Source organism: Rhodnius prolixus, unplaced genomic scaffold (assembly GCF_049639745.1).
Source record: "Rhodnius prolixus isolate KJV_2025 unplaced genomic scaffold, Rpr scaffold_3, whole genome shotgun sequence".
In the NCBI taxonomy this organism is placed as follows: Eukaryota; Metazoa; Arthropoda; class Insecta; order Hemiptera; family Reduviidae; genus Rhodnius; species Rhodnius prolixus.
The window spans coordinates 48,611,939-48,631,726 of NW_027411603.1; the positions used below are offsets into that span (position 1 = coordinate 48,611,939).

Here is a 19,788-nt window from a genome sequence, read left to right on the forward strand (position 1 = left end):
TTTGTATTTCCAAGGATTCCAGGAGTAGAAAACGCTGAAAATCAAGGAATATTTGTCGCTTACAACTCTGAGAATCGGGATTAGAGAAGATCTTACGGGTGTTCCTCGCACATTTGAAACTTTTCCTCCAACTCGCATGTGACCAAAAACTAATGGATCGCTTCAGGATGATCTGAAAATGAAAACGCTCTGTTCTGTGGCCATTGATTGTTTGGTAATGAGTATTTCTCTAAATTGAAGGAGGTTCTCCATGTTTTTAAGAAAAAATAAAGTAAGAATGAAACTGTACATTATTTGTTTTGTAAGTTTTTTTGTTTTGTTTTTCTGCTTTGGTCTGTGTAAAACATGGTTGGTTATGTATATACGGGAAAAGAAGCGATAGTGCTGCTAGCTGGCGGTTTGTTTGTTTACTCAGTATTAATTACTAGCTTAGAGGTTACTTCGTGTGGTTTACTGGTAAAAAACTAAAGAAGGTTGTGTGGTCTCTAATTAGAGATACTCTAGTGGTGAGTGCAGTTCGCCTTGGAGAGAGTCCGCACTGCTCTTGTAAATCCGCGCACAGAGTTCGATCATTTGGCCAGATATTGGTGAGAACCTTCACCCTTCCTGTTCACTGTACACTTCCACTACTCGTTCCTGGAATTAAATGAATATTGGTTCACAAAATCAACAAAGAGATGTCGTGATTTCTGCAAACGACTTCTTATCTGATGTCATCGAGATGTTCTCTGGTAACTAGTTTCTTTGTTTTCGTCTTCTACAAGTAATAAATAACGGGACATATTCTAATCTTGTTTGTTACAGCGGTTGCACTTGTGCTATGTACCAAAAAATAATAAAAATAGATGACAATGTATCTTTTATTTAGTCCAGAAGAATCAAAGAAGAAATCATCAGAATCATGGAAATTCCTATAAAATTTCACTTCAATACAGTCGCACTATGAATTATTAAGGAACATAAAGAAGCTTCACTAGCATCCCTGATCTTAAGGAAATCGTTTAAGCGAATCAATTGGTTTGTTAATTAGATCCTGAGTATTTAGAATTGTGGGAACTGTTTCAAAGATTTTCTTTAAAGTGTGGTTAGGTCCGTAGTGTTGAATAATATCTTGGACTTTATTCGCCGACATGTTTGAGTCACCAAGAGAAGTGCGAGACGATATTATAAGTGAGATCGAATTCTCTACATCAAACTGATTAATCTACCTTTGATGGAGGAAGATACAAAAACGAACAGGGATAAAATAAACACGCGTCTTAAGAGGATGTAATCACAGATTTTCTATAAGCAAGCAGTGTTACCAATTATTTATTAGGCTGTGTCTAGGATGCAAAGGATGACTGCAAAGTGAATTGAAAGAAAAGGTAAAGAATCCTTGAGCAGAAGAAGGAAAAGGCAGCTTGCTAAAGATACGATGATAACTGGACCAGACTGGCATGTAGGCGACGAGGTTGGGGGTGCATAACTTGGTGGTCAAGAGCAATGTTTAGAGAGGAATGGGGCATTTTCCATCGGGGATTGAACAGGACCGAGCTTGAAAGAAGAGGTTCCAAAGAATGGACTAGTTTAGATTCGTAGAGCCAATAGAGGAAAAGGCTTGGTCCTCCGAGCAAGAAATGGATTTTGACTTTTTGAAGAGGGGGAGGAAACTCACTTTTGCAGCATCTCTCCATAAACCTCTCTGTCTAATTAAATCTGGACTGAAAGGGGTTCCTGTACTATTGGATGCTGCATAGACCTCCTTTATCGTGGGTGATAATTTTGCAGCATTTGAAAGCAATAAACTGTTAAATACAAAGTGCTTTTTTTTTGTTACTTTAATAAATTTTAAGAGTGAAAAATGTTTTGTATTCGGGCTTCGATGTGAGTTGACAAGTATATAGGTTCGTACGGAGAAGTAAATATAATTATGAAATCAGTGATCAGTTTTTTACTTTATTTTCAAGAAGGGGATACTAGGTGGTGAGAGCGAGGAGTAGAAGTGGTGGTGACGGCTGGCTGGATGTGCCGATACCACTAGTTCCCATGAGTGTGTTTAGAGGGCGGTGCGGTATGTTATACTATTGATGATGAAGGAGGCTGTGTGGATCCAGGCCGTCTCACATATCAGCTGTAGCGGATCTCCACTATTTATATACACTATTACAGACTATATTGTAATGTTTAGCAACTATTAGTTTGGTGGAAGGGCGGACCAGACACTCCATCATGCACTACGGCCAAGCGCCCTCTTCATCGCCACAGCCAACTTAACCACAAATTAGCAACACTGGCTACACAGTGTGAAATAGTTTGTAAATACGAACCGGTCCCCCCTCCCCCCAAATTCCTTGCTAGTATATAATGAATGTTTGAAAAGATTTTTCGTCACTGGTACGCACTTATTCGTCTTGACTCTTCGTTATGTCAGCTAGAAGCCTCTTTTTCTCAAGACCACTTGTTGCTTGATTTATAGCTTAAAAATTGAAAAAAATTGAAGTGCCATGCGAGAAGGGGAAACATCAGTGAACTGATCCATAATCCGTAAACTGATTATTCTACCTCTGATGATGGATTAAATTCCGAAAACGGACAGGGATATAATAAACATGCAGAATAAAATCACGAGATTACTCTGTTCTTTGCAATAAATTTTGTCAAGTTTTAACTGTGTGCGTTCCTCCAGAGATTTGTCAGTAACAATTTGTCATCTGCATAAAATAAAGACTAAAGTTTAAAGTTTGGAATATTGGGAAGAATAAGGGATACGATTATTTCTGCCTGTAGTACTTCTTCTCGTAATACCTACTTCTTGTAGGACATTTCAGAAAATAATTAAAACCAACCGGATCGTACAACATCAGGGAGAGAAAAAAAAAGAAGAAGAAGAGAATTATCTGAGTTGGGAAGGCGCCTAACGCGAGTTAGCTTACACGGACAAGGATGAGCTTGCGGTAGTGGACCGATCCCACGATACCGGTTTGCTAACCCTATATTAAACATCTCTGCAGAATGCAATTCACCGAGCGCCGCTCTACCGGAAAGACGAAGTCTTAGTACGAGTATACAGTAACAAACTCTAACCAAATTACCAATACTTACTTATTTCTACATTTCCTAATTTGTTTATACTTGTATCGTAATATTTAAATTAGTACAAAATTAGAAAGGTTATTAATTAGTTGTGTGATGATTAGCTCACCTGTTTCTCTACCGAAATGTAGCAGATGATTACTGTGTAAATGTGAGCAAGTATGTGTTGAAGAATTAAGAGTTTGTCTGTGGGTTCGCTAGACCCAGATAATGGCTATGCAAATATCTCTGCAGGCCACTTTGGGATGTGTGTTTGGGATGTCAGTGTAAATGTTAGGCAGGGATACCCGAAGGGGCGTCAAGATCCTGGGAAGAAGTGGCTAGCCCACTTCCTCCTACAAGGTGACATACCTATGAGCATTAATAATAGAAAAAAAAGGGAATGCTGTAATATTTAAAGCAAATTTGCTGTGGGTAATAGTTTTAATAATTTTAGTTTGAGGGTAATAATTTTTTCTTTAAAAAGGGCAATATTTCGATTAAGTCGAAATTAAAAACTTGCGCAATTAGCGTTAAGCTAATTGTTACCCGAGAAAGACATTGGTTTCTTTAAAAAGCAAAGGAGAGGATGCTGAAAGCTTCGGAAAATAAAATGAGAAGAATTTTGGGTCCGGAACAATTACGCATGTTACCAGTTACGATGGTTATGTTAGTGGTTCTAAGCGAGGTGTAGAAGGGTATCTGGGAGGAAGTCAGCTAAGAGGAAGGCTACCCTAAGGTGGCTAGGTTTGACATCCTTTTAGGGGAGACCCTAGAGCTAGAAGAAGAAGAAGAAAAAGGGACATTGTCAGAATGTTGATAAAGGAGCTCAGAAAACCGTATATCAACCACCGTCTGTCATCGTTTCGCAAATCGTCTTATTGAGTCCAGGAAAACTTCACTCTTCAGAAAAAGGTTTTAGTGGTTCTCAAGAATTCTTATGTTATTCTTAAAGCTGATCGGATTGCCCTTTTTTGAGGGACATTATAAGAGCCAATTTTAGAATACCCAGCAACGTGCGGAAGTGTAAATACAAAATAGTTTTAGCAAACGGAATAGTTTGCCTTGATTCTCAGTAGACCCTAAAAAAGATGTGTTTTCCAAAATTCTTAGTTTCAAAAATCTGATCTTAATCTACACAAAAAACGAGAAGAAAGTAAATAATGAATTTCTATTTGAAAGCAAAAATATTTTTGGATTTTTTTGATATGAGGAGCACCTCATACATGATAACGAAAATATTTATAAGTCATCCAAGATGGCGTCTACATGAGGGTACGTGAAGTTACGTGTGTGCTAGTGGTCACAAAAATAAAATTTATGTGTTTACATTAGTTGGGAATATGTTTGACAGTTATTACAACAGAAAATGATTGAAAACATATTAGTCTATTTTTAATTACCTTTCTTTTACTAATTGGAAGGATTTCTTAAAAAAAATTTTTTGAGCCGCATATAAGAGGAAGAAGAAGTCACTAAATGGACAAGAAAAGGAAGATGAAGGGGGAGAGGAACTAGCCTTCAGGAATGTAATAAAATACCCTCAGAACTGTACAGGGTGGGAGTGAGTAAGGGAAAGACATTCGAGTTCGGGCGCACTCTTAAGAGGAGTTCCGGGGAATTGAAGAGAAGCGGTATGTTGTTGGTGCGGTTAGAAGATGATGTATATGTATCTAGCTCTGTGGACGGACCTCATGAGAGTTTGGTGTTACCAGCGCTGAAGTGGTGCTGGCCAATGAGATGGCTATTAATTTGTTTAGGGAGCGATTTCATTAATAATTATTTTTATTAAAAGTGCGCCTGCGCGCCGGCCCGTTCAATTTCTGTCGGCCCCTTTGTAGTATATTAAAATAAAAATATTAATCCCAGACTCTTCACTATGTTTATATAGTTAGGAATATAAAATGGAGGGAAGGAGGGCGCCACACAAAGAACCGCCAAAGACTTTCGGATGTCATTTTCCTTTTCTACCATTATATATTTTTATATACAACATTTATCTTTTATATAGTATATATGGCGAAGAAAGAAGGAGATAGTTCCAGCCATACTGGAAGGACCGTGCAATATGGTTCCTGGATACCTTCGCTTGGATAAGTTTTAAGACTTTAAAAACAATGATTACTTTCCCAAACTCCAGTGCTAGCTGAAACCGAAAGACTTCCTTTCAGTTCAATTCTTGACAAGTGGTCCCAGCAACCACCTAAAACAACTCTTGTAGTCATCAGTCATAGATTCTCCAAGATATTTAGAATCCAAATAACTTACTTCCGTACCTGGAGAGACATATTGTGATTCTAACAACTGTTTGTAAGACATGTATTGAAAAAGGTTTTGGGGACGGTCTTATGTGACCTAGTGGAGAGACAAAGAATTATATTAATTAATCAATAAATTAAGTAAAAGTCACCTTACGCTAATTTTTAATATTTTAGTGTTATGTAGCGATAATTGAAGAGGTTATATAATTTTAAAACGATCACTGAACCAGATTTATGTAGGCACCAGCTTGGGAACTTATTCTTAGCTCTAATCTAAAGTGATCTACATATACGTTTTAGATTCTTAATAACTGCGAAAGATTCCTCTATAAAGTAAAGTAAGTAAAGTAAAGTAATCGCCTATTTTTTCAGGCGGGGCTTAACGTCCAACTACCAATTAGGTGTCGTGGACGGAGGCGACTAGCAAACATACTTTACTGTAAATTTCTCATATTAACCATTAAATAAAATCCAAGGCCTAAGAACGGGAATCGAACCCCACAATACATATTAGCTTTGCAGGTCTCGCCTCTAACCGCTCGGCTACCGTGGCGCCCAAGATTCCTCAATATCACCACCACGTCATTGAGGGAATGAAAAATAACGTCTAATTCTAATAGAAACATATTTCCAAAATTTTACGGAGTTATCGATACTTATTTTTATCGTTAGTAGGAAAAAGTGAAATGTGAATGTAATTTTTGAGGTAATTACAAATTTTTCTTCAATTTCTATTTTCTCTGCCCCTCTTAAATAAGTTACAGATTAATGTTAGGATGCTTATAGAATGAAATATTGTCTTGACACCTGTGTGGCAGGTTAATTAATTTAACTAATAACACATTCACGCTGAACAGTTATTAATAATGATTAAAGAGGAAGAAACGAAAACACCATAAAATTATGATCAATATAGCACATGGTATAAGAAAGTAATATTTCAACGCCGATCAGCTGGCTATTAATAACTGCTGATTGAGTTTATATAACCAATTATCGCCAATAAAATTCGATATATTGAATTTCTTCTCTTTTTTTTTTGTTTCTGCTAAATACTAATCGGACTATATAATTATAGGCTTGGTATTTTTATTTCCTTAGAGAAATGAATTTTGACATATTTTATTTTATGTTTAAAAAATCATTGAACAGTTTTGTGCTAGCGTGTTCAGTAAGGTGTGAGGGATCTAGGAGGCACACGTTCGACGGTAAATCAATCTTTCACGTCAAGCACGTCACCATCACATATCATAGTTTAAAAGGAAGGGCAGAATTTTAAGATTTTTTTAAAACTTATATATGAATTATTATTATGGCAGTGTGTATACTCAACCATGGAATGCCAATTTCCCATTAAATAGCTTTTCGCTTTTTAAAAATTAAAAAAAAATTATTAAGATGCAAAGTAAAAGATAAATTTATGCGTTACTCGCTGGGCACTCTCTTGGCACCATCTTTACTTAACTATTCCAACCTTAATCTTCAAGGAGAAAGCTATCCAAGAAGTTCCAATAGTGAGGGGAATCAGCAGTTAGAGATAAGCAGTCTTTGGTGCCAGAACATCTTCTTCGATTTTGCCAGAGAGGATTCATACCGTCCCCAATATCTAGGGAAACCATCAAGGCTTTCTAGTGTAGCCGTTGGAAGTTGTGGGAGCTGGCTGATTGGAATAACCATTCTCTAAAGCCTAAAAAACACCTTTTTCTCTCTATATTCCCTTCATTACCCGATATTAGGGCACACTTTTTGGAGAAAACCAAATGACTTTCCAAGCCCTAGATAGTCAGAAAGGGTAATTACTTCAAAAGTGCTTTGTATTCACACCAGATTCTTTTTGTTTTTTTTTTAACATACACCTTTAATATTGGGTTTCAATTCGATAGTTAAAGTAAAAATAACATTAAATTGGTGGAAGATGGTTACAATTGCAATAGAAGTTTAGGCCTTGCTCCATAAATATATGTCTGGTATGTCCGAATTACTAGTTCAGAAACTATAGTAGGTTAGAACCAAACTATGACACAGTAACAGTTTTAGCAGACCTGTAAACTACACGCTTTATACACTAGTGATTTATTTAATGCCGAAATATAACTACGAATGAAATAATGGATGGGACAGTTAGTATTTGAAAGAACAGTTTTGAAAACAGATTGTGAAGTACTCTGGGCAAAGAAAGCATACTAGAATGTATTGTTTTTATAAAATATTACTGACTTACAGATATATTCGTATGCGTGTTGACAGGTGGTGAAGTCACTGTGCTTACTTTATATACTTCTACTCCCTTAAACGGGGATTTGTTTTTCACTTTTTTTTTATTTATTTTTGTTTCGAGCATAACCTGCCGACAAGAGAACACTCTTGGCAGTTAGTTGTACAGATCGGCCGCCTGAGGGCTTTACTTTACACCTCTGCAACCTCCCTTCTAGATCTTACTCGTCTCCGCTGCTTTTCTTTTTTGTTTTCGAGTTACATTTTTTTGTTTTTAAGTTATTTATTATGATTGAAACTAAGGTAGGTTGTTGCTTGTTATTATGATGTTACATATAGGTTATGTGTTTGCTTTTTCTAGGTGGAAGGTTTTGTTCATTTTCACCGTGTATCGAACAAGTACAGAAAACTTGTTCAACGCTCAGACGAGCTGCCTTCACTGAGATAACTACCATGGAATGTTTACAAAGGGAAATCAACATTAGCAAGAGATCTTTGCCGATTGCTTCATTAAATAAGGTAATCTATGTGCATGTTTCCCGGTTTATTCCTAATAGAAAAGCATGATTTCATGAGTCTGCCATCGTGTATCAGACACCACCTACTCGTATTACACCTCGAATAGCGTATTCCTTGGCTTAAAACACTCCTCTTTCGTTGCTGAGATATCTACTGAAATACTTTGTTTTTTGGGGACATCTCCGTACCATTGTCCTAATTAAATTTTTTTTTTTTTCAAATTTTAATTCCCATCTCTTTATTTTCTCATAACTTGCTGTAAAACCTAGGTTTTAACGGATCTTCTGAAGTTCATTTCCTTTCCACATAGGAAAAGATTTCTCTCGACAGAATAATAAATTTTGTTACTTTGTTTTATACTCCAAGCATTGCGATCGTGTTATTTTTAACTGGAAAACGAGAAAAACAGTTTTTCTGTACGTATGTATGAATTAACAATGTATCTTAAATCCTGTCTCGAGGCAAACTACCTGTGGAATGTGTATCTTGTGGCGACTTGCATCATTGTGCAGCATTTGTTGGTGTGGAAACTCCTTAATCGCCCACAATTCGTGCCAATCGTGAAATAAAATTATAAGATAAACTTGATATTGTGCGAACGGATATAAAAGATTAAGTTCCATAATTATTCATGTTTTTGTTAAACTGGCCTGGAATAGCTGAATGAAAATTCAAAGTTCAACTGAATTTATGCGCACCTAATAACAACAAAAATCAATTTTAGTAGAAAAAAAAAAAAAAAAATTAAATGCTAATGCCAATCACACAAAATTATGTTGTGGTGAATGTTTAAAAATAATAAGAAAAATCTGTTGACGCCCGTATGAACTCATTTGATCTAAAGTCTGTAACTTTTTTGCGTGAAGAACAGTGCTTTGGTGATCTTGTAAAAGATACGACTAAATTTAGGCTCAACAAATAGCTTGAGGCCGGTCCAACAGGAACCCGGATCTCTGGGGGTGAACGAATTGATTCTTTGATGATTCACCAGATCGGCATTCCCTTGATGGGCCGCCTTGTTATCACAACTAACTCAATTCCATTTCATTAAGTTGTACACACGCATCTCTTTCTTTACTTTTTTACAACATTCGCTGTCTAGGTAATTATTACATTTTAGAATGATCCAGTCATCATTTCTATTACAGCTGAAACAGTCACACTTGTGCTCTTATTACATCTCTATTTGGGTGTTTTCTTTGATATTGCGATTATAACTGAATGGTTTGTTGGTTTTTTAACAGTTTCACCAATGAATCTGGTTTTATGAATTTGATTAAATTATTTTTAATAGCGATTGTAAGGAACTTACTGTTAATACAGTCTTTTGGGTTGACTGAAAGAAAAATAGTACAAATTTCATCCCAAGAAGGTATCAATTATGAGATCTCTCTTAGAACGATTGTTCCATCACAAACCATTAACTGGTCTGCGATTATTCGGATCATGCGCGATGAAAGTTAGCCGTACAATAGAGTTCAAATTTATTCCCAAGTTTTAGTCGACTCTTAAAATAAAACCCCTACTTAAATTCACACTGATTTATGATCGATCATAGAAGGACATGGTCGGTATTAAACTGTCAGCTGTAAGGAAGGTTGCAAACATATTCGCTCTAAAATAACCACAGGCAACTAATCACAAAATTTCTCCTTTTTTTTGAGGTAGACAGACTTGATTTCATCATAAGCTCTAGTTTTGGAAGCTGAAACGAATCTCTTGCTAAATCTGAGAGGCATACTAACGAACGAAGCCGATGTGAAGGAATTGAACTAATAGAATATCAGACTTCACCTACAGAAGTAAGAGTATATTGAACTGTTCAAGCCCGCTGTTTTGCAGCCAGTTTAAGCCTATTTTCTGAGTCTTTAGTTTTGTAATTCTTTTTCTTTAAATAATTTTCTACTCGTGGCTGTTCTATAACAGTTCAAGTAACCTCGACAACTTACTGCACATGTGTATCAAAAATAAGAAAAACATATTATCATTGTTAGCCACAAGTATCTCCTTGCCCTCGTAGAAGACAGTGCTAAATAATTATTTTGCAAAACTTAATATAGTATAGAAACTGCCTTGCAAAATATCCAGCCGTGAAGTCTTTTATCTTGACCTATCTTGGTAGAAATGGAAATGTCTTCACATCCTTCTAATTCTAACAGTTTGTTAATTTACAGATTCTGTTTATTACGTACGAATTGGGCGCCATGTTTCTTTTCACAGCTGTCCATCATCTTAATAATTGCTGATGAAAGAAAAAATAAAATAAGTAAATGAAAATAAACATCCATATATAGGTATATCTTGAAACTGATTTTTTTTTTTGATGCTGAATAATGAGTACATAATTTAGTAATTAATTTTGTGTGTGTCTGTGTGAGTATTGTTTATAAGAATTTCTTATATTAAAAATATGTTAGGTTGGCAACATTGGTGATGAGAGGGAATATTGTTGTATAATGTAGTAAGTTGGTATTAGTGGTAGTTTAATGAAGTATATATCTTGCTTGTGACGTGTACTAAATGGATTTTTAGTTTTTAATAGTGTTGGCATGACTGAGGGAGTGAAAGCGTTCTCTGCAACAGAGAGATAGATTGGTAAAAGAACATTTAGTGTCATGTCCACCTGGATTTAAACTCAGTTACCAGTACGAGATCTTCTTTTATTTTTTTCTTTTACTTCTATACCTTATTATTCGTCTATTTAGATATGTATATAGTGCTGGCGGAGGAATGGACTTTAATCGAGATTACTCTTCTAGAAGAGTGAAGTAGGGATAGATATTTCTCTCCATAATGTACACAATTAGACAACAACCCATATATACGGACGGCTGTGTTCTTAAATCCTAAGCCTGTAGGCCAGGTTATAATATAACCTTCCCTGTTTTGACAACAACCATTCAACGCTCTGTCAGCTGTTTCTTCTTCTCTTCAGCCAATTTTTGGTTTTTATTTTTTTGTTATGTCTTGTATATATATTGGATAATACCGAACTCTGGGAGAGTTTTTATTTTGAATCTTTTGTCGGCTTTAGAAAACAGCTGATGGATCGCTTTACAGCTTTTTACTTTATTAAAACGTTTATTGCAATAATAATTATTTATATTGGATGGATCATACTTAGTGCCAAACTATCTCTTTTTTGGCTATGTTTTCTTTGTCCAGATCATGGAGTGAACGAAACCATTTCCGGGCTGATGTCTTTGGGAAGGGATAACATAACGATCTCCTGATTTAAGGTATTTTCTGGCGCGTTTAAATTGAACATATTTTCCTTTTACGTTGAAAAATTCTATGGATTGCGTGTAGTTAGTCCTGGGCAAAAACCTTCCATTCCCAATTGCTTCAGGAGGTCCCTTTAACCATTGGACATTCCTTAATACCAGAAAAAGCAGATTCTCACTCCTCATATTGGTGTCAAAAGAGTACCAATTCCTGGTGAAGCAGGATGTCTTGGGCGTACCATCTCTAGAAAAATCCCAGAGAGGTGAGGTACGAGTATTAAGGTAGCCTTTCTTGTACTCTGAGGATTGCCATATTGCCCACCTAGCAATCAGCAAGGAGGAAAGAGCATTCGTACTGTAGGACAGTTCCTCTTTGTTCCTGTCATACCAAGACAGCTTCCACTTACGAAAAGCTGGAGCAAGTAAATATATTTAAAAAAAATTAAAAAAATAAATCACTTTTAATTACCCATAGAAAATATTAACTAAACTTTAAATAGCTAAATAAGTAAAAGATTTATCTAAATTTAACTAAATACATAATCAAAATGTGCCTATATCGATAGTAATTGATTAAATAATACTATGTAAACACGCAATTAGATGAAATTAGATAATTATACAGGACTATCTTGTGAACAGTATATTTTAAATCTATATAGAGGTGCACACATATTCTGCATACTCTTATTATTAGATAAGTACTGGTTGCATTGAATATCATAACTATAATTAAAGCAATAATAACAATAATAATGGTAATAATGATTGTTATGTAAGGTTGGTATTACCGTGCCATTATTTATATTGAAAAATTAATGTAATAGCTTGTTCTCTCGATTATTGGCGATTCAGTTGCTCTTGGCTTCAATGCTTACTCATAACAGTACTTCGGAACTAACCACTATGGGTATCGATACAAAAAATAGCTGCATCTCTTATAATGATCATTATCTCATTAAAAGTAATATCTTTATGTTCAGATCCCTTGTTTGTTAAGTGTCTTACAAAAAAATAAGGATATGATTTTTTTAAAAACAATCCTGATATCATATCCTGGCCAGCCAAAAAAACATCAGGGAAGAACAGGAGGCATGGATAACAAGGTAAATGCTGACTCTCTTTTTTGCTTTTTGTTCTCGAGAGATTCTATTTAATTTTTTCTTTTCATTTCCTCCTAGTCCTTAAACCTAGTGCTCCTGGCGAAAAGTGAATACAGAAAATATGAGGGGAGGAAAAAAAGTAAGTCTCCAGAATCACTATGATGCACTCCAGAAATATTGTCTACAGTTGCTCTTGGAGGAGTTATATGGGTGAAAATAAAAACACAGGATGCAGAACAATGGAAGTCTGTCCGGGCCGTTACATTGCAGACCTACAGACCAAGCCACACTAGTGTCTGCTATTCTGGAAGGAACCCCACCCGCACTGAGGACACAATACTTGGCTACAGGGACCTCTCTGTCTCTGTCTCTCCCCGTCCTCCATTATATTTATATCTGTTAATCTTTATCTCCTACTTCTACTGTTCTCTACCGTAGGACTGCTCGACCATATTGTCTCCGCTAGCTTTGTTTGGTGCGCTTGTTTATTTTGCATTTTGTTTTCTTCACTTCATTCTTATTTCACTTCTTTCCACTTACTATCCCTGTGGCTCGCACAAGTGTAGACTGAGGGAAATGTATCATCCACAATCCCATAGCTGTAGCATATTGTACTTGTTCCCCATTCGGCTTTATTGTTAGCCCTGTATTCAACAACCCAAGTCATGCGCATGTTAATCGATGCATTTGCATATTAATTCAAAGTGAAATTTAAGTACTTCTCTACCATGACAAATGCACTAGAAGACATTTGTCATGGTAGACGTTCTTTGAATACAAAAAAGTAATACACTTTAAATGGTGGTAGAACCAGATTAATAAAATGTTACACTTCTCCACAAATTCGTTTTAGAGATCTGTAGCCATACATTTGTCATCATAACAAAGACAGAGTTACTGTTAATAACAGCACCATCTCTGCGCAAGTCTGAGAACATTCAGCTTGTCCTTGGCAATTAAAATTGTCGTCATTACTGGCCTGCAGAGAATGTTATGTAGTTTATAGTCGTTGAAGTAGGTCAGAGGAGATAACAGCAATGACGACAAGGCTGACTGGTGACGTAGTAGTGATGCAGAAAGAAAGGAAGGTGATGATGTCATTGCCCTTATACCCTTTAACCATCCGGTGAAATATAGTGCCATTATAGACTAGAAGTTGAGCTGTTTACTAGTGCAATCTTATGTCGCACACTATTTATATAGTAAATCCAAATAAAGGTAGAGAGATGGACAGGTTATAGAGTGGCAGGGGGGAGGTTATCTATCTCTCCTATTTTGCGCGCGCTCTTTGTGTGTCCTTTTTTAACTTAACTAGAACAAGCAGTGTTGTCTGCAACAGTGTGTAATGTGGACATCGCTTCGCCTTTAGTGTTCTACTTTTTAGAATTTAAAAGATGCAAAGGTTGGTAGGCTTGTTTCAAAAAAGAAACATCCTGTGTTGTTTATATGCTGGGACTGCCTTCACAATGTCCTCTTCTATGCTAAGTAGTCTCCGCTGCCATTTACTTTCTCTTGCCACGGTTTTTATCTTTTTTACGCATTTTTGCTGTATCTATCTTTGCCCATTATTTTGCCATTTTGTTTACCATCATTAATTTATTTCCGGTGCCTCTCGTGAATGGTTGTGTAACTACAGGCTTCTATTTTCTCAATAGCCTTTCTAATTCCGCTGGATTGCTGAACGTCTTGTGGTGGTCTCCTCAAGTGATCTCCTAAGTGATCCAGCACCTCTAGAAAAGTTCTAGGAGGAGAAATAGGAGCCGCTGAGGATAAATACTTTCTGGAGGACATCCCTCTTTCCATTGTCCTTAAAAAATATTCTGAAGAATTCCCTCAAGAGGATTCTTTCTAGGAGTATTCTCTAACAGCTAGTAACTACGCAGGCTCTGTGGAAGACCCAGTTGGAACGAAAAGGCAGCAGTTTCACGCCATCCCCATACGCAACTCAGATCTAGAGTAACCAAGCTGTCCAGAAAAGTGCTAGGAAGAGAGCAGTTGGACAAGAATCCCTTGGTGTTCCAAGCATCCCTTCCCTCAAGAAGTTTTTAGCGTTCTTTGGAAGCAATTCTCCCCTCTTAAAATTATGCGGTATTTATAGCCCTGTATAGTGATCTATCTCTGTCACAAAAAGTTATAAATGGGACATAATTGTAGTAAAAAAAAGATATTAACGAAAAATTGATCTTACTGATTGAAGAAGGTATCAAAGAAGTATAAAGAGAAAAGATCAGGCTTTGACGGTAGACGAAATGCGGAACATAATTTTTGGATTTAGATTATTTATATTTATGAAGTTTTTTTTAAAAATAAAGATAACCCAAAATCTATTAAAAAACAGATTCTACAATACTTGCACTTACGAGATGCAGTAAAGGGTAATAATATTCACTGCATCATGGAAACTGCAGACCCGCTAGCGAAATAGGGTGATAAACATATATTCTGCGAAGTATGTGCACTACTGATACCTGTTCAGATAAATGTACGACAAAAAATAGATGAAAACAAACAAAATCAAGAAGTAAATGTTTAGCGGGCTAAGATAACTGTGAACAATAGGTATGTGTACAGGTAGAAATATAGAGGTAGATCTGTGAGTCTGTAGTGTAGGGAGTTACCAACGTACGCACACCAAAAAGGGAGAGCCATCACATAAAAAGAATTCAGAATAAATGTTTAGGCAATGCAGTTGTGTGGGCGATATTGGACCAACTTCTCCAAGACCATCACCTCCATGACCTGGCCCAATGTTTCTTCTGTTTGCACCTAGGCTCGCTGTCTGCGCTCGTATCGTTTATCCCATAAATATTACACCTTCCTTTTTCTTTAGTTTTTCATCTTTTGTTTCTTTCTTACCGTTTTGTATTTATATCAAAGTCTTTGGCCGATGTATAGGCAAGAGTACTTCGCACTGTATACAATGCAATATGCCACAAACATATCGTCTATTATCTGCCATCTTTTGAATATTTGCCACAAAGGCAACCCTATAGTTCAGAATAAATAAACGTGGCTAAAGCTCTCATAAGTAGTAGTCCATAATCCATCTTGTAGAAAAAGTGATGCAATTCCGTTTTACCCGGAGCTTTGTAGGATTAAGAGTTTCTCTTTTTAAACCCAGACTCCCCAATGTGGGGATTCCACAGAGGTTGACCGGATAGTCTTATCAGCGCAACCTAGAGGGTCTATCTATCTATCCTCCACTGTTCAGAGCAGCAGGAGTTAAATTCGACTTAGTGGAGTCTGGGAAGGGGCTCCTGGTTAGGGTACGATGTGAGCTTTTATTCTCCGAAGAGCAGAACCCTTCATACATATTGCTACAACACGAGCAGAGTGGCAATTCCTCGACTTCCTGATGATATTTACTAAAGCTAACAGTTGTCCAAGACCATACGATGCATTTGCTTCTTCAGTTTACAATGGTCTCTCTGCAAAGCCGCCTAGCCTAATTAAACTAATCCTGAATTAAGCATAGATTACTAGTTAACCGTTTAAGCCTTCTTCTGGCTGAGAATCTATCCATTTACTCCTGCTACTTAATGGCCATTTATGTTTGATGTCCGCCCTTTTGAGCCGTTATACAATGTCACAAAAAGGCTCGGCTCCCTTCAAATGCCTTCAAAAGAAACCTCCCGGGTGAAACGTTTCTGCTGCCTCCTCATTCTCTTGTCCTTTGAATGACCTCCCAGGCACCTGGACAAGAAATGAGCATCAAGTTTTAGCTAACAATTCACTTCAGCATCTTTATGAAATCTAATTTCTAGCATTCATCAGTCGTGATAGTTTGTAGAGATCATCCTGGCTGATCAGAGATGATTTTAGAATTAAAGTAAAGTAATCATCTATTTTTTCAGGCGGGGCTTAACGTCCAACTACCAAATCTGAGGCCTAAAGCCGGGAATCGAACCCAGTACCACAATGCATATTAGCTTTGCAGGTCTCGCCTCTTAACCGCTCGGCTACCGTGGTGCCCTTCTATTTTCGCAAAATTTTACATTATTTATTTTAGAATAAATCATCTTTACGATATGCAGATGTACTTAATGATACTGCTCGTAAGAGCAAACGCTCTTTGTAAGCACCATCCCAAAAACGATATAACAAATGACAGGATTTCATACTTAATATTTTGTATAGTACCCTAACGTGTCTCTTAAAAAAAAATATCCTCGGTAAACCCCAAGCTAATAGATAGCAATTTGTCCACGAAAGCTCCTCAAATTTTTTCTTTCAGATCTTTTTCAACCCAGATACTAAAATGAGAGAGCAGCAACCATTTCTTTCTCAATTTATTGCTTTGATTTGAAATCTACTTACATTAATTTTTTTTTTTTTTTAGAGAGATCGATAAGGAGATAAAAAAAAAAAAAAATAAAGAATTAGAAATCAAGGAATGTAATGTTAAACGGCCCGGAATGAAGGAGAGTCCAGAGCTTCTGGAATAACCAGTGGCCAAAGATTTTATCTAGTGTTGGTGGGGCGCTTGGTGACACTTCCACACAAATTATATATTGAAGTAATTTATCGGCTGAAAGTGTATTCGGCAATTTGGAGAACAGAATGTATTTAGTCAAACCGGGCGTTATCAGTTAGCCTGTCGAACTGTTAGTCTCCAACTTCTTGTATTCTGGACATTAAAGAAAGAATTTTTGTTACAATTTAATGTCTTCATTTTTCTTCTTTGATTTGTTTTCGTCCTTGAAAACGTTCTCTTATTGCCACTAGTAAGAAAGAGGATGTATGGCCATCGTGTCAAATTTTATTGATTTAAGATTTCGCAAGAAATTGTTTTCGAGATTTCCTGATTTTTAGGGTAGCGCTGGAGGACGATTTGAGTTGGAGTTTTCTCTAAAGTGCTAAATCAAATTATTCTTTTTCAAATTCTCTAATGTAGTGTTTAAGAATAAAATATGTTTCAGAACAATTTTGATGTTTCGAGAAAATTTATTGCTAAAATCTTGAAGTGAGTGCTCGCGTTGGTACCATATTTATTTATTTTATTTTTAATCGTGTCTAATAGTGTACTATAAAAATTTGAAGTGATTAAAATGTATGCCTAATTAATCGAACAATGTGCTAGATTTACAGGAAAAAACTGTTGCGGTTGACAGGTAACTGAGGAGGATAATAGCCATAAGAGATTTACCAAAGAAGTTCAGTTTTTGTAGGGCTTTAAACAAAGAATGAAACAAACACAAGTTAAATAAAAAGTGGTCAATCGACGAAGAATCAAAGAGTTTGATTTCAACCGTTAATCGCTCTTCCTCTGAGCGTTTGTTTAACCATTTATTGTTATCTGGTTCTATATCTTCTTGTAATTTGCTCCTCTAGTTTTTTTTGGTGATTAAACTTATTTTAAAGTGCTAGTTTCTTGGAGTCTTATTTCCAAAATCCTTATTTTTTATGAATTCCACTCAGGTTTTAACTACTTAGTTGTACGAAAATGCACCAGGCAATCCACTCAGCTGCAGGACAACTTCCTAAATTTTTACATTTCGGATACACTATGCCAAATCTATTTATGCCTATAATGAAATCTATATGCTTAAAAGTGTTTCTGGTTAAGTTATAGCTCTAGAATGATTTTAGTTTTGAAAGAGAATTGTGTGAGCAGTCAGTTTTCATTAAAGTCTTTCTGATTTGCTGCAGGAATAAAACAAAAATAATTAGTCTTTCCCCCATCGTTACCGTCCGACATTTAGGGCGTGTACTATTTCCAATTAAAATGAATGCAGGTGTTGCGTAAAGTTAATCGTTACACCTAAATAATATTATTGGAAACTTTGTAAAATTAAAATTATTTATTTAATACTGTTTTATTGCAGGAAATGATTTGAATATCGCTACTGTTACAGGAAGAGAAGAAGGAGATCAACGAGGATAACAACGAGGTCGCTGGTAGAGCCTCTTCAAAGTTGGAGGAGAATAAATACAACTTCGTGGCCAGCGTTTATGCGAACACCATGCCCGGACATACTGGCTACCTGACGTTCGCGACGCTACCTCCTTCCTGGACTAGACAACCATCGCCGTGCTCTCCGTCGCCTGCCACCAATAGTCCTTAATTCCACATTATTTAATTGGAAAAGAAAACTTTTTACTTTGTTTGTTAGCAATAAATGAATGACAGTTTTTAAATTTTAATTTTCAACGTGTCCGTCATAACCTTTCTGATCTAAAAACAAAAAACAAAACAGAATATTACAGTACAACGCTTGTGAGATGGTGTCAGATAATATGAAGTCCTAAGTAAGGGTTATTGAATGCTGTTAGGCTGGGAAACCCGCAGGGACGCCAAGTTCCCTGAAGAAGTGGGTAGTCCACTTCCCCGTACGGTCAGTAAGAAGAGTATGAGAAAAATGAAAATTTGATTGGGTCAGCAGCGCTGAACCATTGATGGTATACAACATGGCCTGCTATTACTGCAATGTAGTTAAAGCTATTTAGATCAAAGAAGAAGATCTTCAATGGTTTTAACGTTGGCTAGATAGTCATGTGAGTCTCTTACATCAGAATTTTTGATTTCTCTCTAGTTATTGTTTTTGAAAATATCGTATCTTAATATTTGTGTAAACAGGTAAAGAAACTAAAACTTTGAAGCTAATTACGTTGACTGCGATGAACTGAAGAAGATAAAAAGCCAAGTTAGAATCTGTGTGTGTGGTGGAGAACTATAAGGGGATTCTTCTTCTAGTTCTGTGCACTAGCACAGACCATAGTGCACACTGTATGTGCAGCTAACACATACTCTTCTTGGCCGCACAACTTCGTGACTCACTTTGTTCCCACAATATCTATGTACACAATATCTAAACATTCCTCACCTATATATTTCTTTCTATATTTTATTAACATTCTATTGTAATTGTTTATAATATTTAACTGGAAGTTTTAACAAAAAATTGAATTTATTTCAATTTTTTTGTGGACTAAGTGTTCCAAAAACTTAGTTTTATTTAAACTTAATTTTCAAAGACTTTGGCATGGTTCACCTTTTCGCTGAACTATCTTTGAAGGGCTGTTACGGTATAACCAACCAACAGAATCTTGCCCTATTGGCACTGCCATCCTAAGTGGGATTATATGGCAGTAAATTTGGCTTAAACTACCATTTTCTTATAACCAACTGAAGTGTGGTCTGAGACGTGCAGCATCTTTAATAAATTTATTAAATTATTTTTTGGCTGAAAATTCGTAGGCTCCTAATGTTATTCTAAGGCTCCTGATATTATTCTAAGGCTCCCAATGTTATTGAAAGGCTCCGATGTTATTATAAGGCTCCTAATGTTATTCTTAGGCACCTAATGTTATTTGAAAGGCTCCTAATATTGAGCTTAGGTTTTCTTCTTAATCATATTCTTTTCGCATTGTTCATGCAGCTAAGTCTGTCCAGTATACATGGCAGCTAAGATC

General features: G+C 36.2%; 1 protein-coding gene across 5 annotated transcripts in view; it reads left to right on the forward strand.

Moving 5' to 3' along the window:
* Positions 1–18,519, forward strand: part of Trmt61 (tRNA methyltransferase 61) — a 30,476-nt gene extending 11,957 nt beyond the window's left edge. The window contains exons 4-8 of one of the 5 annotated variants that reach the window (XR_012457916.1): positions 7,891–8,048; positions 9,717–9,850; positions 10,223–10,342; positions 12,256–12,378; positions 12,454–18,291. Coding sequence is in view for 1 of the 5 variants with exons in the window: in XM_074126300.1 (XP_073982401.1) it covers positions 7,891–8,048; positions 18,231–18,440 (368 nt within the window). In the remaining 4 variants the exon portion in view is untranslated. Of the gene's footprint in view, positions 1–7,890; positions 8,049–9,716; positions 9,851–10,222; positions 10,343–12,255 lie in introns of all 5 variants that reach the window. The other 4 variants (XR_012457914.1, XR_012457917.1, XR_012457915.1 and 1 more) reach the window with 4 other exon arrangements.
* Positions 18,520–19,788: the final 1,269 nt, after the last annotated feature.